Source organism: Podarcis liolepis (assembly GCF_965112155.1).
Source record: "Podarcis liolepis genome assembly, chromosome: 11".
NCBI lineage: Eukaryota > Metazoa > Chordata > Lepidosauria > Squamata > Lacertidae > Podarcis > Podarcis liolepis.
In genome coordinates this window covers 33831165-33856584 of record NC_139565.1, presented here as the reverse complement: position 1 = coordinate 33856584, position 25420 = coordinate 33831165, and the positions used below count along the sequence as shown (strand labels likewise).

The 25420-nt window shown below is 40.6% G+C and overlaps 1 protein-coding gene across 3 annotated transcripts in view; it reads left to right on the top strand.

Annotated features, from left to right (window-relative positions):
- The window catches only part of XRCC4 (X-ray repair cross complementing 4), a 99780-nt gene extending 75637 nt beyond the window's left edge, over positions 1-24143 (top strand). For all 3 annotated transcript variants that reach the window (XR_014517082.1, XM_083465512.1, XM_083465511.1), the window contains one exon: positions 22172-24143. Coding sequence is in view for 2 of the 3 variants with exons in the window: in XM_083465512.1 (XP_083321638.1) it covers positions 22172-22280 (109 nt within the window). In the remaining variant the exon portion in view is untranslated. The remainder of the gene's footprint in view (positions 1-22171) is intronic.
- Positions 24144-25420: the final 1277 nt, after the last annotated feature.

Below are 25420 nucleotides of genomic sequence, written 5' to 3'. Positions count from 1 at the left end.
TGACAGAATCAAACAATACAGTGCATTTTAATGACATCCTCTGCATAGTATGTAGTATCTCAGTAAAGCGTAAAACCATAAATGTCACATTTTCCCTTCACAAACAATTGGGAATCAATAAATCTTTACTGAAAATGAAACACAGCACCCTTAGTGGTGAAAGAAAAGTGCGGCATAATAACGATACAGCAGCATAAAACTATTATATGGCTAACATATTTCTGGCAGTGGGTATTTCCCACTGGGCTTTTAAAGTAATATCTCCCTCTCTGCCCCCCTCCTCCATTTTGTTTACAATGTTGTAGAACTGATGGCATGCATTAAGCATGTTTTAACCCCCCACTTTCTAACATAGACAGAAGCCACCAGATAAAATGTTAAGGCCTCTGTTTTGAATACATTGCCCATTTTGGGTAAGAGGTCATTCATAAAGCATTCCTGTTTGATAGGTATTTTTTTTGTAGGAAACTGAGCTTATTTGGTGATGAGCTAGTACAGGAATTGAGAACCTCAGGCCCAGGTCTGGATTCCTGGGCTACAGAGCAGTGTGCGTGTGTGTGTGTGTAGATTGATATAAAAGTAAAGTAGTAAGGTCAGTGTTGTTACACTTAACTTCATACTAGTGCTGTTACACCTGCCGTACACATATTTTTGATGTATCAAGAACAAATAATTGCACCTTAGCATTTATAGTTATGTATTTATATATGCTTTTGTGAATATAAACTAGGTATTATCCAGGGCCCTGAAAACCAAGGCTGGCTATTAAAAAATTGTGTGAGAAGTCTACCCATACTATGTTGGTTATTTTATTTTTTGTAGTTATTCTTCCAGGGCAGGTTAAAAAATATTGCCATTAAAATAAGTACAATCTTTTTCAAAATTGGAAATTAAAATCTCAAAAGCAGGTAACAGAATAGCAAAACAAGCAGAGAGCAATGCACAGCAATGCCGGAGGAGTGAAGGCATATCCTCAACCAAAGGCCTGGTTAAAGAAATGCATCTTGAACAATCATCAAAAAGCATACAGTGATGGCACAAGACACACCTCATAAGAGTGCATTCCACAATCTGGGGGGCCATCACAAGAAAGCCCCTCTCACATGCCATGAGCCCGTCAACTACAGATAGCTGGCAGCGCTACCAACCTTTTAATAACAGTTCCACACGTTATGCAACAGCAGACCCATTATACAGTAGGAGCCATAGCCTAACCAGCTGCTGGGAAATGGTTTGCAAACATTTTGTTTGAAGGAGAAATGTAAATCATCTCATGTACACACTAGAAATGTGAGAATTATCCAATAAGCACGGCTGTAGTCGGCTATCAGGTTCAGACAGGCTATTGCATACTGGGGGCAGCTGCCTGCTTGAGTCTTCCACTCTCTATCCCCCATTTTATTAGATGCCTTATATGCTCCCAACCTGCTGCATTGCATTGATAAGCTTGGCCCGTAGCACTGGTGAGTTCAGAATCCCATGAAACCCCATTTGTTTAGCACCCAATTTGCAGAACCAGAATTACTGTGGATCCCCAACATCCTCTGGGCAATCTAAATGTTGAGATGAATTTATCTCAGTTAAAATGAAGTAGATGGTGTGCTGGATTCACAGCATTCATTCCCAGTTTTAGGACTCTCTTTTCTTTTTTAAAACCAAATGGAAACATTTTGGCTAACCTAGGCAGCCTTGCTCGTTTCACATCTAATTGAAAAGAAGACATCTGCTAGCTAAGAAAAGAAAAATGACAACACAGGAGATTCTGATCACATAATTGTCTATGTTATACCTTGCTTAGCTCTCAAATAGGAATCAGTGGCTTCTGATTTCTACAGAATCACTATGCCATTCTGGTATTTCATTGGAAAACATAAGTAGCCAGACTCACTATGAAGGGGGTATTGGCAGAGCTAGGAGGCTTCCTCAAGCATCTGATTTTGGATGTCATGAAAGTAGCAATTTAATTTGTTGTTCTATTTTTACTGCCAGGAGGAGGCAGTTGTGAGATATTATGTCTTGGTTATTGTTCTCCTTAACTGGGAAGTGTAGGGAGAAGGTGCCATTTACTTTCCACTTCCATCATCAAAAAGTCTTAGGCCAGCCATGGGAAGGAGATAGCCCAATTTACTCCTCCCTACCAGTTCCATTTGGCTTCCCCACCTTCCCATCTTGTCCCCTCCAGACTTCTCCACCTCCAGTATCCCTTCTATGTAAGCCATGGGTGGAGCATTTATGGCCCTCCAGATATTGTTGGGCTGCAAACTCCCATCAGCCTCAACCAGAGGGACCCTCCAGAGGGCCGGGGGACCCTCCGGAGCAGCATGGAAGGTATCACAGGGAGAATCTGAGGGATGTGCCTTGTCTCCTCTTACAATGCCTCAACTGGATCTGATGCTGTTCTGCAAGGAGGATGGCAGCATTGGATCTCACCCTGTGTTTTGAAGCCAGAAAGACATGCCACCAGCCAGTGAGCTACACATGTGCTTACACCATGTCGATTCACCAGAGCGTTGGCAGGAAAAAAATGTAATGGGAAGAAACACTGTTCTGTAATGAACAGCATCTCCTAATAACTTTTCAGCACATCTAGCTGTAAACAGCATTGCTGCTTCAGGATGTATGGCAGCGTGCCGAAAATGAAACTGCTTTTTTTTTTTTTATGTGTAACAGCAAAATTTAGAAATCTATTCAAGTTTGCTAAGGTCATCTGCATGAGATGCCTACCACACACTAACCATGATCCTTGACTGGATGCTGTGCCAGCACAGAAATCACTCAAATCATCTATGGTACACAAAGTCCAGGGTGACTTTGTGGGTGGAACAGAAAAAGACCAGGAGTGACTTGGGATGCTTTTGCCTCCAGCACAAGAGACTGGGAGTTGCTATGGGCTTGTTACATTTCCTCCTTAGCAGCTGGTGACCTCACAAATGTTCCTACCTTGTTCTTTCATGCCTTATGTATAAGATAAAAAGGTTTATAAGTGCAGCTATTTACTGAAGTCTGCTGATGTCATTTTTTGAACAGATTGTTTCAATGCACAAACAATGAACCAAGTGTTGTATAATGGTGAATTAATGTTCAGTTTTTGGCTCTCGTCTCCCTGTAAAGCCTGTTAATTTCAAATAATTTGTGTGTGTTTTTACTTGTACTAAAGGGTAGAAAGTGCTGAAGTGGGGGGAGAATCATTATTAGATTTTGGCCCCTTCCCATTTATACCGACTGAATGGTAGCAATTTTGAAAGTATTTCAATATGTTCTTTGATATTCAAATTGATCTTTACATCATATGTTATTAGAGACACTGCTGCCACTTCTGTACTTAAAGGTTTATTAGCACGTTGGAACTCATTTTCCAAAATGTATTATTATTGGCTGTGAAAAACCTCTTTGTATTAGGTTCTAGCACATGCCATATTTGACTGAGGAGCAAATCTTTCTTGAAAGAATGCTGATGGGGGAGAAATTAGGCAATTAAAATGAATAGAGCTGTAAAACAATCCAGTCTCACATACGCGTTCCCTTGCTTTTTGTTTCTGTAGCTTAAAAGGGGGATAAAATAGAACCAATTACGCTGCTAGAATTTGTATGAGAGAGAGAGTGCTCCAAATTTCACTACGCTGAAAATAAAATAAAACCAGTCTATAAGAATGATTTCTACCCTGTTAGCCCACAAAGTTAAGTAAGTTGCAAATTATAGGCTGTTGTAAATCATGCCCCAATATGACTTTGGGTAGGAAGTGATTTGGAAGCGTCAAGCAGAGTCCAAATTGATGATTCTCGTGGTGGGAGAGGGATTCCCTCTCCCCCAGAATGTCTGGAAGAGCAGAGATGACCCCTCAACCTCATATACCACATCCGACCACTCCAGGTCCAAAACACCTAGGAGCTACTAATGACAGAGACACACTGTCAGAGGCAAAGAACAGTTAAACAAGTAAGGTGTACAGGACAGTGAAAAACAGGAGGACAATGTGGACTTCCCTTAGGAGGCCCTTGGCTAACTTCCAGAACACAGCACCCACCCCTGCACTGGATATGACCAGTTTCTGGCAGAAGAGGTGGGTACTGCCTGGAGGAACCACAGGATGTCCACCATTTCCCTAAATGTGGGGTCCCTCCCACTGTTCCTGCACTAGTCAAGAAACACCCTCCATGAGGAGCCATACGAACGTATTTGTGGAACTCTTCCTGGAGACCAGGAGCATAGCCAGGACATTGTCTGACATGCCAAGCTGCTTCAGCCAGAGCCACTCAGCCACCAGGCTATCAGATGGAATAGCTCTGGGCCTGGGTGAACAAACAGTACCTGAAGAAGAAGATCCCTCCCATGAGGCAGACACAGAAGGGATGCCCTGGAGAGATGGAGGAGCTCCAGGAACCAAAACCTGCATGGTCACTAGGGTGTTCTCAGAACTACTTCCCCCCTCAGCAGTCAGACTCTGTGCAAGACCTTGGGCAACAGGAACTGGGGTGGGAATGCATAGGCCTGAAGGTCAGTTCTCCATCAACACAACTATATGCCCATCTAGCTCAGTACTGCCTACACTGACTGGCAGCAGCTCTATGGGTTTTCAGGTAGGAGCAAGGCTGATGCTTTTCCACTGAGCTACGGCCTCTCAAACTGCTCAGCAAGACAGCATTCCTACCTAAGCTCGACAAGATGATTGTGTCCATGCAAGACACTATACGGGAATCCCTTGCAGACGACGTCAGTGCTTGGAGACAGACTGATGATGTATCCACAGCAGTGACCAGAGGAGGAATGATCGCTGGGAGAAGCGCAGAAAGAATAACCTGTAGCAGCAAAACTGGATGCCCTCATCTGCCCCACCTGCAATAAAGCATGTCTCTCCTGTATCAGGCTTTGCTGCCACAGCTGTAACTTTCCAACCGTTTGACTTTACCTCCGAAGGTAAAGTCTTCCAGTGTCTCCCGAGACTGGTGGATGCAAACAACAGCAATTATCCTGGGAGACTGGATTTGTATGTTAAGATTAGTTTTGGAATCAAAAGTATATATATATTTCTAGCCATTCATATTCACCTTCAAAGGAGTTCGGGTCTTCCCAGGCCAATCCTATACATTTTAATCAATGGTCTTAAGCATACTTGTCCCTGAATTCTTTTTCTTTTCTTTAACATAGTTATGGATTGCCTTTGTGCTCACAAGGGTTATATACAATAATTAAAACAACTATACAAATCAAAATACAAAGCCATACAGCAGAATTTAAAGCCCACTGAAAGCCAAGTAAAACTAAACTGCTTTTATGGCCTGCCTAAGGCTAGGCTGGGATGTTGGCCAACCTATCTGCCTTGGGGAGGAAATTTCACAATTGGGGCACTCCTTACAGGAAAGGCCTTGTCCTAAATACCTACCAACCTAGTCTGTCTTGAAGGTGAGGTATAGATTGCTAATTTCGGATAGGTTTATATTTACAGGGTGTATATAATAACTACCATTCTGTATGAGATAAATGCTTTCCTTTGGACCGGATACCCAATTGTATGTTGTTTGTTTGTTTTGGAGGAATGATCAATTGATTGCCAAACAACTGGAATTCAGACTGTGAGTGATTTTCATAATTAGAGAATGAATACATAAATCGGTGGCTTCTTTTTCATAACCATAAAATAAATGTGAGAGCTTCTTGAGGTAACAGGCAATAAACACGCCCCACCCTCGTTCAAAAGAGACAATGACAAATTCTCATTCAGCAAATTTCAGCTGCTTAAAGATTCAGCATGTCTGTCCCAGCAGTCAACCACTTGCTGTTTCCTAGGGCATCCTTCAGAATCATAGTAATTAGTTGATCAGTGGCATGTGCCTGCAGGGTCACCATCAGCTAGCTTTTGACACTTTAGTGTTTCATTCCTCCCTCTCATTTTAGATGAGCCGTGGTGTCATTAGCATAAATTTACTATCTAAGAGTAAAGCTTTTTATTCTTCCAGAGAGATATGACATAAAAGCTCTCTCCATTTTTTTCGGATTGTATTATAATATGCAAATCTCTGCTGCATGCTTATGCTGCTACTGTGGTGTCCTCACCCAAAATGTACAGCGAACAAAGAAAGCACCCCCCAAAATAGAAATGCAGAAATTTATTTGGTAACAGACAAAATCACTAATGTATTAAATTGCAGCCACTATTTCCAAGTACAAAATACATTCTTTTTATTCTTTTTCTTTTTTTATATAAAAAAGATAAGCATCAGAAAATGGTAAATGGGAATGCACTGAAACCGTACACAGGTGCAGGATCTGATTTGTGTGATAGATAAATAAATAACAATCTGCACAGTGTGTATGACCATGAGGTATAGCCAGTGAAAACTCAGTGACTGCATTCAGATATAAAAGCAATACATTGTTTGCTATTATGAACATAAGCAACCCTGGGCTAGTGTACTCCCTCCTCTCCTCCTTCCATATGTAAGGGGTAGAGATCAAGTACTTTCCTGGATTGCTGTAAACAATGGTTTGCCATTGCATCTGAATACACCCAATAGGAAGCTATATATAGGCTTATATTAGTTATATAATAGGAAGCTATATATAGGCTTATATTAGTTTATGCGTGAACATGCATATTTAATTCTATGATACATGGTGTTCCTGTGTAATAATACTTTTTGAAACCTATTTATTAGCTTCATGGTGTGGATTCTATTAATATATCACAAGGATCAAACTTTCCATACAGTTTGAATGTCTGCATTCTTACTGATTTTCTCACTATAGTCGTTACACCCACACCCACCGACCCATAATTATTAAAAGTTTTCAGTGAAAAAATAACATGAAATAAAATGAATAATGTGCTTTCCCCTGAGCTTGCAGGCAAATGCCATTGAACGTTACATGTTCACCATCCTTTGTTTAGTTATATATAATTAGAGTTTTTTGTCTGTTGCTAGTATTTGGTCTGATTTCTATTTTATGGGGTGCTTTCTGCTCTGTGGTTTGGACTTCTGAGCTGTCCTCCCGCTTTGAGTTTTACAGACCAGAAATGTCTGAATGTCTTTATCCTTTCTTAATTCCCCGAGGGAAATTAAACTGCTTCTATGTGCGGCATAGCAACAGAAGTCTACACAGACAGCTAAATAATGCGCAGTTTGGTGCTTGGTATAATTGTGCATTGAGTTCAATCAGTATTTATTTTGTTTATGAATTAACTCCTTGCCATGATGCTTTCATACAATGAAGTGAAAGGAAAATGCTGGGTGGGGAGGGGTGTGTTGCTGTGGGACAGAGCGCAGGCTATGCATGCAAAACGTTCTGGGTCCTGAGCTAGATCAGGATCTTGCAACTTTCTTTCCATAGCTAGTTTGCTGTTGCCCTTGGGAGGGTGTGATGAACCTCAGCCATCTTCTCAGTCTTGCAGCTGCAGAGTTGTGTGCTAATTGTCTCTTCACCATTGCCTCCTCCATTGCGATTGTGTCTTCACCGTTGCCTCCTCCACTGTTTCAAAGTTGGGAAGAAGGCTAAGGTCCCTTTGCCTGCTGGAGCAAATTCCATGGTGTTGGGGCAAACTGAAAAGCCATTGCTATCCTTTCTAGTTTCAGACATGGGGAAGGGAGTGGGTAATTGTTCATGAGCTTCCAGTGATGACAAGTGCAAGGATTCTGGCAGTTGCAACCAAGGTGAGCCAGAATGTTTGATACCGGACATTCATAACTGGAATGGTTATTTGTCTAAAAAAAAATATAAGCAGCTGTAAAGAGAATTGGATTTGAACAGTAGCAGCCATTTCCTTGACTTAACAGTACCCCCAAGTTTCTGTAAGTTGGAAAATGTGAAGTACCCGTATTAGATCAAGGTAATTGGTATTCTTTAACAAATTTGTAGAATCCAAATATTTGCCTATGCCTTGACCACTTTATGCTATATGTGGTTGACCACCATATGTTAACTATTCATTTGTAACTGTTGGTTAAATTCTACATTTATTTTTCTTCTGTCTCAGCAAAGGCACTAGGATCTTTGTATGGCTTTCACAAACATAGTGAAGGTTCATAATATTCATAATGATATGTCATATCATCAGATTAGTTAAAACATTTTCATCTCCTTCAGCTGCAAAATCATTTGCAAAAGTGCCTCAATCCATGAGGCGCACAGTTTAATCAGCATATTTGATTTCCAGAGAGTGTTAGCATAAAGGTTTTGGATTTACATTTACACATTATTTTTAAAAGAATCTTTTAAGAAAACCTATTGTCTGCTTATTTGGCTTATTCCTTTGGAAATGTTGAATTGCAGAGTGGAACTTGGTTTAAATTGTTCCAGACATTGAAAATAGTGTTCTAACGTGAAAGCATCTTAAAAGGAAGAAGTTTTGTTCCAGCAAAAATACAGCAGTAAATTATCCTCCTCAGACCATTTTGGTTTCCCTGGGATTTTGTTCCCACCATTGTGAGATGAGTAAGCAATAGACATTAAATTGTATGGCCTGTAATTCGTGTTGTCCCAAAGCCATAGCACAAGCAAGCCTGCCTTTCAGCCAAGGCAAAATAACCGATTAGGCAAGACATTCTGAATCCCTGGACTGGGTCTTCCTGCTGGGTCTTCACAAGCTTTGGCATATCTCCATATTGGAAAAGCTAGAATTTCTGACTCAGCTGCTTGTGCATCATCAGGAACCACGTTAGTAAAGAGCAAAGACAGGAAGATTGAGGACTTAATGTGGCCAAAGAAACACAAACACCAGGAAATGTAAAATCTGGGAATTTCCAGGTAACTATACACAAGCAGTTCATAACAGACCAACTGTTGCTGCTGTACTAGTCTCAGGGAATAGGGAGCACACAAAGTGCTGAGAGTTGGGGTAGTTGGTGTTTTTTTTGCTGGTCCACCGCCTGTCAGTAGTGATTTTTCCCCCTCAGAATAGCTTTTCTCTTTACCTAGCAAAGACCTAAGTATTCTTCTAACTTGCCTGATGAAGAGTTCTGCCTTCCTTAGAAAGTTGCGTATTTCTACAAAGTAAATAGCTTTTTACCTATTTTATCTCTCTAAATGCAGTGAGAAATATTTCATTCCTGGCAGTCTTTCAGTTCCTCAGTAACCTGAAGATTTGGTTTGTGCTTAGTCTGCGGAGAGATGGGTTGTCAGAGCATCCCTAATCTCAGAATAGCAATCACAGTTTGGAGGGTGATATTTTTGTTCTGTGATGGCTCAAATAATGAAAGGAAGCACAGAAAATACAATTACGTTGCACCAGGAGATGAGAGGATTCTGCACCTGGACCCCATGGGTTATCATAATGTTTTTACAGGAAAGTTTACATGGCTCAGCAGCACAAAGAATTTTGTTTTAAAGAAATAGCTCATAGAGGTTTTTCATTTCCCATAGTACTATACTAGGCAAGGCTTGATCTGCCAATTTGAAGTCGGCCCCTGTCACAAGAATGAGACTGAAAACTTAGCTTTATCCCTGAGTTGTTGCATTTTGAATGCCTTACTGAGATCTACCTTTATAAAAGCTTAGATTTGTGTTTTAAATGCTAGGTTGAATGTCATTCTTGAAGAATGTTGGAAGGAAAGGGGGGGAAGATACCCATACATTTTCTTCCCCATTAACAGAACCATCTTTGCTGGATATAGAGTAAACAGTTCGCAAAGCCTCAGGGTTTCAGCTATGCAGAGATTTGTTAACTTGAATCAGTCAAGCAAGACAGGTACCTAAGGGGGGGTCTGATGCTCCTATGTTCGTTGATTTAATCAGAGTTAGTTTGGTTCATTATTCTCATATCGATTTAATTCTTGCTCTTGCTCTTGTATTGATCCCAACTGTGTACATAAGGGACATTTAGACAACAGTTATTGTCTTTTATTCAGTAAAGAATCAGTCAAGAAAACATGACAGCAAACTATTAAATTAAGCATATTCTCCAAGGAGTGCTGCCTAGAGGCAGCATCTGAAAACAGACAAAGGCCTTTCCCACTTTCTTTGACTTTCCGCCCTGCAAATATTTTGTATAGATGATACTGGCATTGACCCCGGAGGTTACACATGAACAAAGCTAAAGCCATACTTACATTAAATTAACACTGCATGGTAGCTCTCTCTGCCTGGCAAGCCATTTGTCTGCAGCAACCTGCCATGTAGTATTGTGCAGTAATGCTAGGTTTCCCCAAGTGGCCAGTTGGCAAAGACTAAAGACTAAGGTTCACGTTTGCATGGAACAATCTGCATGTGCAGTTGTATGCAGACTGGCTCAATGTGCATCTCCAAGGAACATGCATGGTTACACTGAATATTATAAATGTGCAAAAACAGCAAACACAGCATCAGTTACAACATTAAAAATGAATAGTATACATCAGGGATGTCCAACCAGTCGACTGCGATCGACAGGTCGATCCCCGGGTGATAGTGGTCGACCGCCGTCTACGCGGGCTCACTTTCCTTTGTGGGGGAAAAATAGCAAAGGCCTACCTGGATCATACCAAAGGTCCATCTATTCCAGCCTCCTGTTCTCACAGTGGCCAACAAAATGCCTAATGGAAGCCCACCATCAGGCATTTGTGTTCTCCAGCAACTGATAATTAGAGGCAAACTGCCTCTGGTCCTGGAAGTAATACATAGCCCGTACGACTAGGAGCCATTTTTCTCTGAATGTGACTGAAAAGGGCTGGATCTCAGACCCCTGTTTCCCAACCTTTTGGTTACACTCATTTGCCCACCATGGATCAGATGTCCGAAAAGGGCACGTATTTGTTCTGTAAATACATTTAAATAGATACATGATCTTCTGGTAGATTTTGTTGGTGGTTGTCATAATACTCAAGATGAGCTGTTGTAGAACAGGTGGTCTTCCTTTGCATGAATGCAGGTTTGGCACTGTGCTTCTGTAGCCCATCTTCCTGTTCTACCTCTCTGTGATATCAAAATTTGCAATATAGCTGCTTCTAGAACATTTGTCACATGCATCTCCAATCAGAAGATCTGCATGGCTAGAAATCCTAAGTAGGCTTGTCTGTCATAGATTTAAGGAATACAGCTGTCTCCTATCTAGAAGAGACTACATTTAGCCATTGCTGTCTGCTGGCAACTGCTTCTCGATTCATTTCCTTAAACCTCTTGTCTACCAAACACATTACTCTTTTGTTGCTGTTTTGGCTACTACGAATGATTTAGAGGAGAGGAGAGGAAGAATTGCGGCCAATTTCACCAGCCAATACTATTGATGGTAGTTTTATGAAAGTTCCCCTGTACTTGGTATAATGGACTGATTGATTATGATTTGTACACATCTCTTCTTTGCTCCAATGGATAGATGTGAAAAATAGTTTTGAATGCATATTTTAACACTTTTTAATGTTAAAGTTTACTGCTGCTGTTTACTGCTGCTGATTCTCCAATCCTCATAACAACCTGATTTGCACATAAAACTAAGTCAAGATATCACTTGGCATGAACATGTGGATTCCTGGAGAGAAAAGTGAGGCCACCTGGTCCCTCCCACAGTCCTCCTGCTACTGCAAACTAAGCCATGGTTTGGATTAGCATACTCTTTGAACCTGGGCTCATGGTTTGTCTCACTTCAGAAAAATCATGAGCTGTAAACAAGATGTGTAATTTGTTTACAGCTTGTGGTTTGTCTGGAGGAGACAAATCAAAAGCTGAAGTTTGGACAATGTGCTATGCCAAACCATGGCTTAGCTCACAGTAGCACAGCAGCAAGAGGACAGAACTGGACTGCAGGAAGAGTGGAGCAGCCACAATTTCCTCTCCGAGAGCCCATGGTTTGGTTTAGTTTTACATGCAAACTGAGTCAATAGGTACGTCTTATTGCAGGATGTAAATGAATACCTCCATGAGTGGTGAATATCCAAAATGAATGTGCTTCCTGATATCCTCCCCGCCCCCCACCGATCCTTACAGAATAATAATTTCTGTAAAGTTCTCCTGCAGAAATAGTACTGCAGCAACAAAAGAGATTATGCATGAAGTATCCCAGGTTTTGTGGCAGATGGGGGAAAATAATATAGACCACCTAAATTCAGTGCCTTAAGAGCAAGCCTTTAGACTAATTCTGACATGCTAGTCATCCAGGAAGTAAATAATTATTACAATTAGGATCAACATGTTGGCATTCCAGATTCCTTCCAGCAAAATTGTAAACATAGTAATAACTTGTCTTGAGAACTGGGTGCCTTGAATTTATTAGTAATTTTAACCCACATAAATCTGTATTCTATATGCCACCGCAAAACTTCATAGAAACATGCTAAAAGTTCTTAAATGCCTCTCACTGAATCAACACACATACCCTGAATCCCTGAATACTGAGTTCAGCAGTGAGAGTTACATGGACTTTATATCAGACTCATTCCCGTATGCTTTAGAGGACATAGCTGGATTAGTGAAATCCCTGGATATAATTAGTCCCTATTATTAATATGCTAGTTTTTGTGAACCACCTCCTGGTGATGAAGTTTGATTGGGTTTTTCAGACCAGTGCTTTTTATGAGCTAATATTTGATTCAGTTGCTGAAAGTAGACTGTCGTGATCCCTACAGAACTATTGTAATGCACACCACTCAGTAGTGCTATTTACTCAAAACCTGTCTCATGGTTGTGAATTTAATGACGCGATTCCAAAGATTGTGTAAAAAGCCCAGCCACAGGATCATAATAGTCTGGGAGAGCCAGCACTCTCACAGATCAAGGAATCTATTGCCTTTAAGGAATGCCTACGTAGAAGCTTCCATGCTCTCAGTTTGCAGCTTAAGAGCATAACTTAGAATTGGAGGAATCAGTGTCAATAATAAAAAGTTCCATGATGTGTGGAATGTTACAGACTCCCACCTGCCTCTGACCCCACCAATATCCTTGTGCGCAAATGAAAAACCAGTTCAGGGCTATTGCAGGTGCATTGCAACACACCCCATTCTGATTCCATATGCCATACATGGCATTAACTGTACATGGGCCCTCAAGTTTTTATGGCAAGAATTGCTCTATAAGTCTGCAAAAAGGAACCTAGTTTTTCATGTTATCTCCTTGGTTTGTTTCCGACATTTATAAAACTCCAATATGTAGTACAGTAGTACCTTGGTTCTCAAACTTAATCCATTCTGGGAGTCTGCTTGACTCCTGAAACCATTTGAAAACCAAGGCGCAGCTTCCGATTGGCTGCAAGAGCTTCCTGTACTCAAGCAGAAGCTGCGTTGGATGTTCGGCTTCCAAAAAAACGTTCACAAACTTGAATACTTACTTCTGGGTTTGCGGCATTCGGGAGCCGATTTGTTCGGGAGCCAAGCTTTTTGACAACCAAGGTACCACTGTAAATTGTCACCCCTTTCACACACCACTTGCAGGAATAGGCAAAGCATTGTGAAGGAGCCTCAAGGTTGTGCCTTTGGTCTGATAGCAGGAGCTTTACAAAGCATCAGAATGCTCTCAACCTTTTATCAGGGTGGGTTTCTCACTTGGAGTTCTCTGTGGTTCTGTAATTGCCAACTTCACGCAACCTGCCTCCAGCCTTACCCTTCTCTGTGGGATCTGGCATCAGACCGGAACATGACTCTTACATAGACCCTTTTGTGTAATTGGAAATTCTGTGGGAAGGTGTGCTGCCTTCTGTTAAATGCAAGCAGGGCCAGTGGGAATCTGATGTTGCAAAAAATAAAACCCTTTTGTAGCTTGTAATTGTATTATATTTGCATACTTCAATTATAAATATATAAAATTATAACAAATGTAGTGATAGTGTGGTCTCCAGAGTAAGAACATCACTATTGTTCAGTATTAAATGCCCCAAATTCAGCAAGATTATAGAAGCCAGTGCAATTTTGTCTGTCTAAGCTTAATCATCTCCCGTAAAGATCCCAAAAATAGTTTTGCTATTTCCCCAAAATTAGCTTTTGAGCGATCACACGTGCCAGGTACTTATTTCTGCAGATGTATGCAGTAGCACACAAATAGAGAGATAAGTTCTGTCACATGAGAAGCAAACAGCACTACAGTGGTACCTCGGGTTACATACACTTCAGGTTACATTCGCTTCAGGTTACAGACTCCGCTAACCCAGAAATAGTACCTCGGGTTGAGAACTTTGCTTCAGGATAAGAACAGAAATCGTACTCCAGCGGCAGCAGGAGGCCCCATTAGCTAAAGTGGTGCTTCAGGTTAAGAACAGTTTCAGGTTAAGTACGGACCTCCGGAACGAATTAAGTACTTAACCTGAGGTACCATTGTGCTCAGATGACAACAAAAATGCAACACTGAAAATGTTGTGCTAATGTTCTGGTTTGGGATGGAGATGCAGAGATATTCCATGCCATAACAACAGCTATCAAACAGAAGATAATCTTTTTTTAAAAGGAAAGACATATGGAAAACTGTTACATATGAGTTTATCCTCAGAAAAAGTTCTTCTCGTTGATTTTAAATATATGTTTGTACTTCATGTTAATGGGATAATAATCATATCATTACTTAGATTCTGCTCTTTGCATTTGTTACAATTACCTTTCTTGTAATTAGAGTTCTAAAAATCTGTAGGGAGTAAAATTTGTTAATTTCTGCCATTTCTGTCTTGATTTTTTAAAAAACGCTAAATGATTTCAGTCTGTGAACTATGCCATGTTTTCAAATCTCATATTTTTCAGCATATATATTGAATTCCAGCTTTGCAATGTAAATAGTGGCGCACACACCTAGTTAATGAAAGACAGCAGATGAAAGCTTTCCCTGTGATGCTGAACCATAAACATACAATTGCTGTTTCTCCTTTGGAAGGGGAAAGCGAAAGCCTCAAGTGAGAAACTGATGCCTGACAAATGTCTGCCAGCCATTCTTCCTGTTCCCCTGTCCAGAGCTGGGGAGCAGGGGGAGAAAGATTAGGGAGTTGAAACTTGCACTGGCTTTCAGAGAAGAATAACCCAAGAGAGATGGGACATTAGTGCTTCCCAGGTTCATCTGGGTAACACTGTGTTATTTTACACGGGTTGCATCTGGTCTACATATGCCCTGTGTGTTATTTATTTATCAATCTTTCCATTGATATGCTACTTTCTGGGAGAAACAGACTTAAAGACAGCTTATAGTGATTCAGCAATAAAAGTCAAAATAAAACAATAAATTAAAGTCTCTCCAGTGTCAAAGAAAGAAAGAAAGAAAGAATTTCAATTAACACCTCACTTCTCTTTATACCAGTCTCATTAATTTGCTTTGTACTTCAGTCCTGAACATGCATTTGCTTCAAAATCAGTAGGGTTGGTAAATACCATTTAGGACAAATGCATGCTTTAGCGTTGCAAAGGGCTCCAATCACTTTTGAGGGTCGATCAGTCCAACTTCCTGCCAAGAATGCCGCAATGAATTCTTCATAAACTTGCAAAGTGTAAATTATTTAACTTGGAAGCAGGTTTCCTGTCTGCAAACAAAGGAAGAACTGACAGCGGAATGCTCTCTGAATTGCAACTAGACTGGTACTTCATTCCTTGGTGTATATTAACATCCAGAGAAGACTCACCTCTGCTCTGTCTGTCCTTTCTGTCCAGCTATGGAATTAATTATCTCTTGGTAAGGTGATGGCACCCAGCTCTAGAATCATTGTTTGATCCTGAAATATTTAAATTCATTCATCCAGAGAGCTGAATCTTTGTCAGTTTCACAGACCTCATCAATGAACTTGTACAGACAGGTGGCAAAAACATTGTAAGGACAAAACACACAGGCATGAAAAGGATCTTCACTTCTATCACACTTCAAAGATGGAATAAATTTATATTATTTTTTTAAAAAAAATGTCCAGTAGCACCTTAGAGACCAACTAAGTTTGTTCTGGGTATAAGCTTTCGTGTGCATGCACACTTCTTCAGATACTTCAAAGATGAATATTAACTCAGTTTCCCCTGCCTCTTGGCTTTATGTGGCTAAGAATCCTGCCAAACAGGTATTTATTCTGCCAATTATGGTCTGCATGCTTTTTTGATGCTACCAACAACTGAGACTGCCAATAGCTACCTACTGTGTAGCTATTAGCCTTTTGATTTTTTAGCCTTTTGATTTCATCTCTAGCTAAAAAATAGATGAAAGCTGTTTGATCATTGTGATTGCAGCACAAATCCATTTCATGACCTGGCTAGAATAATTCTATATAGAATTGTAGGATAGTAGGGGGAAATGCTCATTTGGGGAGAGAAAAGAGAGAGAGAAGCTACCTGAACTTGTCCGATATGAATGAGAATACACAGGTGATGAACCAGAGGCTCCTGGAAAGCTAGAAAGTTGGGAGCATAATCAATTCACCTTTAAAAAAAAATATGTTACATTTTTAGAAGCCAAATTAAATCTTACTTTGTTGAAGCAAACAGGTAAGACTGATTACGTCCACTTAAATTAAATTACCACAGTATCTGAATCACTGCAAGTTCTTAATGGTGCTATCTGTTGAGAGCCACTTGTGAAACCAACAAACTCCTCTCATTCAAATGCATGGGATTTGAACATTACATTTTAGCACTTCCTATGTAGAAGGAGTTTGGGGCTATATCCAGGATTCAATATTTTTACTTGGCCTTTGAGGGCCAGGAGAAGGTGAGGCACCTGAGACATCGCTGTCTCAGGTGCCTTAGCTTTAGAGTGAACGAGTCTCGACCGTTTCAGCGCAACCACCAGATAGAAGGCATTTGTATACTAAACTTAGGTCTTGGGCTTTCTAGTGTGGTCTTTATGAACTAACCACCTCAGCTACTTTGATGGTGGGGTTTAATGTAAAGGTGAAGTTTTTTGAAGACGATATCTGCCCTCCCTCAAACATTTGTTCCCCCAATTCAGCAAGATAAACATTCTAGACTAGAGGTGACAGATCAATAGTGGCTGCTGGGTGTATTCAAGAAGGCATTCCATAGTGATGTATCTAAATAAGAAATCATGAGCGAAATGACCAACATTATTGAGTTTGCTCAAGATTATTAGCTGCTGCAGGGTTGCTGGAAGGGAGAAAGTATTGAGCACCAACACATCATTGTAAATATAATTTAAAAAGACAAAGTAGAAAATATTGCAATATTGGTGGATAGTTTATGTTGTATTGGGTTTGTAAAAACTCTTGTCTAAAATGCTAGGCAAACCCAAACGTTTGTGCTGTGTATATACTTTTTTGTGGTTTTGACTAAGTAATCAGATCCCTTTCCCCCCTCCCTACTGAGACAGTGGCTGTAAAACGATTTCTCAGTCTAGATGTGTGGTCTAGTTCCTTTATGCAGGAATGAGCTTAAGTGTAAATGAACCACAGGAATGTATGTCTCTTGTTAATTCACCTCAGGCTTGTGAATATTTTTTTTAATGGTATATGGATTTAATTCTCAAAACTTGAATTATTGACAAGCAGGCAGAAATGTATTTTGACTACATATAATAATTATATATCACTTTGTTAATTCTCCTAATGTAATAATATTAAACTGAATATACTTGTTGCCACCACTTATTTTTACAATATTAAATTTAGTTTAAGAAAAGAAATAGATCTTTATTAAGATGGGTTCATTCTGTCCAGTATGTATTTGTGAGTTAAATTATTTTATATATCAATAGCTATCATTCTTTAAATGATCCAGCCAAGCTATATCCAAGCAGATCACAGTTAATTCTGTAAAAACAAAAACACTGGCCTCAATTTTAAATGTAATTTAACAATTGAAAGCAGCAAATGGTGAGCATCGTGAAGCCTTCAGTCTGGAACATGCACATATGATTTGTTGAATTAGTGCCTTTAGATCTTTTTTTCAGATGCATTATGCCGATTGTATTTCTGATAAAGGCAGGTGCAGTTTTTACTTCTGCCAAACGCTTATGCTGGGTAATGAGTGCTGAATTCCTTCTGGACCATTCAGTTGCCCAGTTTCTTTGAAAATGTCTTTCTAAAATGCACGATTAAGTAAACTCTTCCCTCCCGCCATATTCCCACACTTCCCTCCTTCCCAGACCATCACATGCATTTAAAAAGCTCCTCTCTCCTAGTCATGTGACAAAGTTAGAAGTGGGGGCTGGCAGAGGCAGATTTAGAGCAGCACAACCAGTTCTGCCGCACTGGGCGCTGAGCCTAGAGGGTGCTGCAGGGTACTGCAACTATGACATAGTGAATTGAGCAAAATGGAAGATAAGAAGCAGGGATTGCCGAATTTTTGCCTTGCACAGGGTGCAGCTGAAATTTGAAAGCCTGAAGTCCACCCCTGGGATAGCGGGCAACCAACTGTGCCTAGTTAAATCTTTGTGGGTCTTGATTCCTGTGTTGAGGTTTGCATCATTCAGCAATGTAATTTTTATCTTTTTTATAAGAAAATCAAAATAATTGTGCTCTTTTTGTTTTCTTTTGTTTCATTCCATGTCTGGTCACAAAGTATTGCTCACAGAGAGATGTGCAGGAAGCCACAAAGTTTTTGTTGTTAAGGCACTCCTACAAGACTGTTTCTAGGGGTCTGTTGGGTCTTGAGAACTTCACGATGGTGCAGGGCCTGAGCTTAGTCCACAAAAGCCAAGTTTAAGGAAACATCTCAACCATACTGAGTGAGAGACCAGCCAGCCTGTGCTGTTATATACCCAGGGAAATTCCTCACCCCCTCCCATTTCATCTGGGTTATAGTGTTTCTATCTCGTGCCCTACCAATAGCTCCTCCTCCCCTTTGTGCCCAGGATTTCATCCAGATTTTGCTTGGCTTAAAAATGATCATGATTTTGAAGAAGCAAAACATCTCAATAACAAAAATTAAACTGGTTGGATAATTTCAACTTGGCCATAGCCAACAAGGTGCTCTCCAGATGTTGTGGATTACAGCAGTCATCTTCTCTGACCATTGGCTAGCTGGGGCTGATGAGAGTTGGGGTCCAACAACTGCTAGATGCTACCAGGTTGACTTAAGCAGCTAAGTAATATCATGATAGGGACGCGGGTGGCACTGTGGGTTAAACCACAGAACCTAGGACTTGCCGATCAGAACGTCGGCGGTTCAAATCCCCACGACGGGGTGAGCTCCCATTGCTCGGTCCCAGCTCCTGCCAACCTAGCAGTTCGAAAGCAGGTCAAACTGCAAGTAGATAAATAGGCACCGCTCCGGCGGGAAGGTACGGCGTTTCCGTGTGCTGCTCTGGTTCACCAGAAGAGGCTTAGTCATGCTGGCCACATGACCCAGAAGCCGTATGCCGGCTCCCTCAGTCAGTAAAGCGAGATGAGCAACGCAACCCCAGAGTCGGCCACGACTGGACCTAATGTTCAGGGGTCCCTTTACTAATGTCATGATGTAATGAAGGGATGTCTATCTTCCTGACTATATTACCATCCAGGACAATGGTGATGAGTATTTTACCCCACCCCTCCCATAGAAGAAACCACTACCATGAATATGTTGCTCTGCACAGTGATAGGAGGTGAAGGAACTCCCATAGTATCTGAAAACATGACATAGAAATTCTCACCCTGGGAGACACAAAGTTTAGTGGGAAACATGTCAGTTCCCCATCATTTTCATACAGGGGAGTGATTAACTAATGATAAGTTTATATAGAGCATAGAGCATAACCAAATCCAAGTAGTTTTCCAGTGTAGTTGTTAGAATTTCTAGGAAAACATTTCCTAATACGTGAACCATGCTACAATATACCCCACACTGGGAATTTAAGAACAAAGCCCCAGTAAATATGTCAGCACAGCCTAGGACATGATGGATGTGCCAGCACTGGCAAAAAACCAAGCATCCTACACATATGTAGATCTTATATAAAGTCTTGGCAAATTCAGCCTCCAATCTGAATTTTTCTTTTTTCAAAAGGAAAAGGGCAAAGTGTTTATTCCCTGTATTATTAACAATAGCACATATCACTTTGGACATAGACGTTAACATGTAACTGAGTTTTAGGTAAACATTCCAAGAGCTTTGAAATATTTAATTTGTTGTCAGAATTCTGAAATTTGTGTGGCTGTAGGAGCATTTAAGTTGCATTATCTGTCGTATCACCTCATCATTAGGATAGGCACTCAATCACACTAAATAGTTAGTGGGTGCTTTGCTTTGTCTGTTCAGATGTCTCACATCTGCTTTTTCAGTTTTGTGTGGCTCCTTCTCAGCTGAGAAAACAAATACTTATCAGTGCTCTTACCTTCCCTTCAATTTGTGGTTCAGCTCTCTGTATTATTCACACAACTCATAAACAGAGTTGATGCTTCACATTTGAGGGTGCTAAACTGTGGTGAAGTTAGAATTCTTTTTTCATTACATTATTATCCTGCTTTTTCTCCAAGGAGATGAACACAGTGTGTGTACTTCTTTCTCTTTGTTTTATCCTCACAACAACCTTAGGTTTGTCTGAGAGATAGCACAATGTCACCCGGTGAGGTTTATAGGTGAGCATGGATTTCAACCTGGGACTCCCCAAGCAGACATATTCTCAAGTTCTGGCACACTCCCAACGCAGACTTTCTTCATCTGTGGTGGGAATGTTCAAAACATCACTGGAAAAACCACGGTGGGACTATAATCGCCTTGATTTGGGGATGTATTTTAAAGTTTTGGTTCCCTGGCAATCCTGCTAAATGTCATAGAGTTCACAAAGCTCCTTTAACTAATGTGGTGGTAGCAGCACAAACTGTATGAGCCAGAGAACGGAGATTCCATTGCTTACTGTATGTTTAAGAAAACACTTTGTGTATTGTAACAGTGTGGGGAAAAGAGCAATGCCTCTTCATGCCCTTCTGTCCATGCCCCTGGTATCTGTGCATCTGTGCTTCAGAATCAAGATATAAGATGGAAGCCCCTGTGCAAGTAGTATGAGGATATGAGGGTCTCTTTATTTCTTACTTTTCTAACATTTATACCCTGCCTTCTGTCATGGAACCCACAGGGATATACATGTGTTTCCCTGGTGGTCTCCCACCTGAACTGGCTAGGCTCATGCCTGCTTAGCTTTGGCAAGGTGGTGACCTCCTGTCAGGGGCACCAACTATAGAGGGCTCTGGGTGCCCAAGCACCCACAAAAAATTGTTGCGGGTGCTCACCAGAGAGCCCCCAACACAACTTCCAGTGCCTCACGAAGCACCAGAAGTCAAGTCTGAAGTCTTGCGAGGTTCCAAGGCCAGGGCACGGGCATGACAACATGCTGTCATGTGCACCGGGCACCCATAAACTGGGGCCCAGGTCGGCTCCCCTGCCTCTTGTTCCTTCATACCATTTGCTTCCTTGAGCTAAACAGGTAGGTGCTGCTGGGGGTGTGGCTAGATGGATGCGCTGATGTTGGGAGTGTGGCTGGCTGGCATAGTCTCATTTTACTCTCAGATCCTGGGGAGAAGTAAGAGGAGGTTGTCCAAAGAGGGCCTTATGATTGCCCACATCTCTTGGTTTGCGTGGAATACCTGGCTTATGTGATAAGTTACTTGTGTGGTACATAACAGAAGTTTGGATCATGCAATTCCTGTGCCAGCTGCTTGACTATATCAACCTGCTAACAACTCTATGAATCAGGATTTATTACATTTCTCAGTAAACTGCAGATATTTTTTTTAACCGCTGTAATTAAAAGACAAGCAATGAAGGGAAAGAAATTGGGAATATCTAAACACATGCTTCTCAAGGATTTCAAATATGCACAACAGGCCCAAATACACTCTCTAGATTTGAAAGTTCAAATCTTTTTCCTATTTGTAAGGGTTTTTTTGGTTTGGTTTTGATATTTCAACTGTTGGCAAGGCAGAAGGTAGAGCTTAAGACCTTGAAATTTAGGAATTTGCTCCTAATGTCAAAATATTAGAAAATGGCTATAAATCTCATGCGAGAAAAATGAGGGGGGAACTCCAGCCAATTTCCAGCTATGCCATGCAGTGGTAACTGAACTAAATACAGCTTAGCTGTCTTTTCCATTTACTTGCTTGCTTCTGCTTAATTCTTTACGTTGGCATCACAGGTTGGATTGGCATCTTGAGGAAAATGAGAGGGGGGATTCAAATGGAAAAGTGACAACTAAACTACTGCAACCTGAATAATTTTCATTGCTGGCTTTGCCGCAAATGAGCAAGTAGCAAATATGAGCACAATTTCTTCCTAAAAATGAATACAGTCTCCAAAGACACTAAACTTTCCTTTTAAGTATCTTCACCTAACATGGTTTAAAAATAACCAACATAAATTTGTTTCACAAAGGTTCTCTGCTTTAAATCTCTAGAGCTGATTCTCCTCCAAAATCGTCAGACAAGCAGCCGTCATCGAAAGAGATGCCTTCAGAGTCAGAAAAAAACACTGGTGATCCTGAAGACCTCTTTGATGATATCTGACCAATCTGGAAGAAGACTATGACCTCACTACAAGCTGTTTATCTCCAATTAATTATTTGTCTCAAAAAGAATATTTTTATCTAGGGGGGGGGGGCTATTTGTTCTTTCGGAGAACATTTTTAACAATGGTTTTATCTTTTTCTAATAAAGTTTTTGTGTGTGATCCCCCTAGTGGTCATCATTTGTCACTCAAGATTTCGAAGCTGGGTTTGTCTACAGTTGATTTGTGTGAGGGAAGCTGATCTTCCCTTGGGGGTTAGGGAGAAAAATTAACCAGACCACCAAAGTGGCAGCAATAAAAACAGTGAGGGGGGATTAAGACTGCAATCCCTGCAGAAAGGGATTAAAAGTCTATAACTTTTTCATAGATAGCCGTAAGATATTTCCCAAATTCAAGGCTGACAAATATTTTCTAATTTGCAGCATTCTGCTATGGAATCCAATGTCCTCTCTGTCTCTCCTTGGGCGCCACTTTTTTTAAAAGTCCCAGGGTGAAGGCTGATCATCATTAGCTCCAGTTATGCCGTGGTCTAAGCTGCTACATCTTGCTCAAGCCTGCACCATTGTTTCATATTGTTATTGATGCAAACCACTTTGGGACCTACTAGCCAAAGGCGATAAACAAAAGTCTCAAATAAATAATGAACAGAAGGGAGCATAGAACAAAACCAAATAACTTCAGCCTCCCACTATACCTCTCACATGTATCATTTCTTCTTGCGGAAGTTATTCCAGAGGGCAAGTTTTTCTATGACAACGCCTTCAGGGGCAAACAAAGTCACTTGTGAAAGAGAGCAAGAGAAGGTAGTGCAGATGAATAGGTAGATGTTTTTGCAGGTACTGCCAAACAACACAGAAGAAACAAGACATTATTATTTTTTTACTACAAAACACGCTTCTGGAAAACAGTGTCCGTTTCAGCCTTAATCGATGCTAGTTGCTACAGGAGCAGATGGTGCAGTTCAACTCTTGGAAGAAGAAAGAGAAATGCCAAAATTAACAAAGATTATAGTTGCTATATGGAACTCCCATTTTAGCAGTCACACATTTATGATTCTCAATTCTTTTGGACCCACTGGGGTTTTTAATCTAAATTTGTTTTGGATGGGCATCTACTAACCTTTGCTCAGAGTAGACCTAGTGATGTTGTTGGCCATGGCTAATTTAGAGAACATTAATTTCACAGAGTCTACTGAAAATAAAAGTTAGTTGAATACAACCCTTTGTTTTTTTCAGTTTGACATTTGCTGCCACATTTTATAGCACTGCAAATTCAACAATAGTGCAGCTTGCTTAAGGCATACAGGACTAAACAAAGAAGAAGAAACAAAAAAAAAATTGAAAATAGGACACTGAATCCGTTATGGAAATAAGAAATATGGATGAAAAACGCTACTCTTTCTATAAACAGTGTGCAAAGCTGAAAAGGGATAAGAAGGATTAGAGTGTATGTTATGAAAAGATAGGTAGATTGTAACCAGGTGCTCCCTACTGTAGATGCTTTCCAATGTATAACCATATTTAATTAGGAAATAATGGGAAAACACACTTTTACTTTTTACTCATACTCTTTGGACATGTGTTGGCTGCAACTCCATACGTTTGCCCATCCTGGAATCTCAAATGGGTTGGATCCCGAGGAAATTAGTCATAGATTATAGTTGTGACTAACTTCCTCTGCATCCAACTCAACTTTTTCCTTGGGATTGTAGCCATACCTTCTTTTTAAAAATGCTTTATGTGTAAACATCTGCTCAGCTATATACAGTTTTCATGACTTTTTATCAATGCCTCTACCGTTAAATGCGAAATGTACAGAGATTATATGCATCATCTTCAAACCATTAAAAACTATTTTTTATAGCCAGTGGTGGAGAGTCTGACTTTGGGCTAGAAAATTGTGGGTTTGTTTTAGTGCCAAAGCAAAATGCACTTCCATGGATTTGTAATCCCATTCACAGGATATGAAAATGAAGTGGGGAGAGATATTTTTCAAGATTACTTTTGTCAGCAACAATGAGGGCAGGTTTCAGTTTTTGTTGTTTCTTGTACTGACCAGCCACCATTTCCTCCCCCAAAGTGGCCTAGCAAAGGCAGTAGTAAAATTCCCAATCATTATGAGGAAGAAAATGGTTCCCACTATCTGACCACAACAAGGAGCTCCGACATGACTAATAGAAAGCAGCAAAAATGAACTAAACAAAACAGAATCTTCCACCAGTATGGCCAGAAAAGTTCTGTATCTTAAAATCCTGGGGATTTTTCCCCCTATCCCTCTCACTGAAATCAGCCCCTTGTTTGGGGTACTCTCTCTCTCTCATCCTCCTCTTCCTCCTCCTCCTCCTCCTCCTCCTCCTCCTCTTCTTCTTCTTCTTCTTCTTTGCCCGTCCCAACCTTTGAGTCAAGATTTCTCAGCACAGAACATTTGGCTTGGGTCAGTCTTTGCCAATCTGGTGTCCTTCAGATAGTTTGGACCAGAGGCTGAGCTGATGTTCTTCTGGGTGGGGCTGGTAGTCCAGAACATCTGGAGGACACCAGCTTGGCGAAGGTTGACCTCACTTTAGTTCCATCTCCACTCTGCCATGAAGTTCACTCGAAACATCCCCTTCCCTTTTCCAGTTTCTGCCTGACCTATTTTATGGGCGAAGTGCTCCTTGAAAGAAAGGTAAGGAAACAAATGTGACAAATTCCAAATCTGTCTCTTGATGCAAAATATTCATGTGTTTTTGATTCTTACGTTGTCACCCTCAGCTTATTGTTCCTTCCTTCTTGGCATACACAATAAATTTAACAGCATATATAAAAGGCCAAATGCAAATTAAAACCACTCAGATGTGCCAAATTGGGTGTATACGGGCTAAAATTATGCATGCAGGTTTATTATAGATAAGTAAAATCAAATGTTGTGAATTCAGTCTTACACCCAAACTTCCCATCATTTTCAAAGAAATCCTGTTGATGCAATAAGCCAAAATATAAAGCAGAACCACTCGGGAAATGATTAGAAACTAGTTTACCTTTTGAGTGGAACCTGTTTATTTTATACACTTAAGAGGTGTAAGAGTCCTCTGTGGTCAACCCAATAGTTGTCTATTTGTTCATTTTCTCTCTCTCTCTCTCTCTCTCTCTCTCTCTCTCTC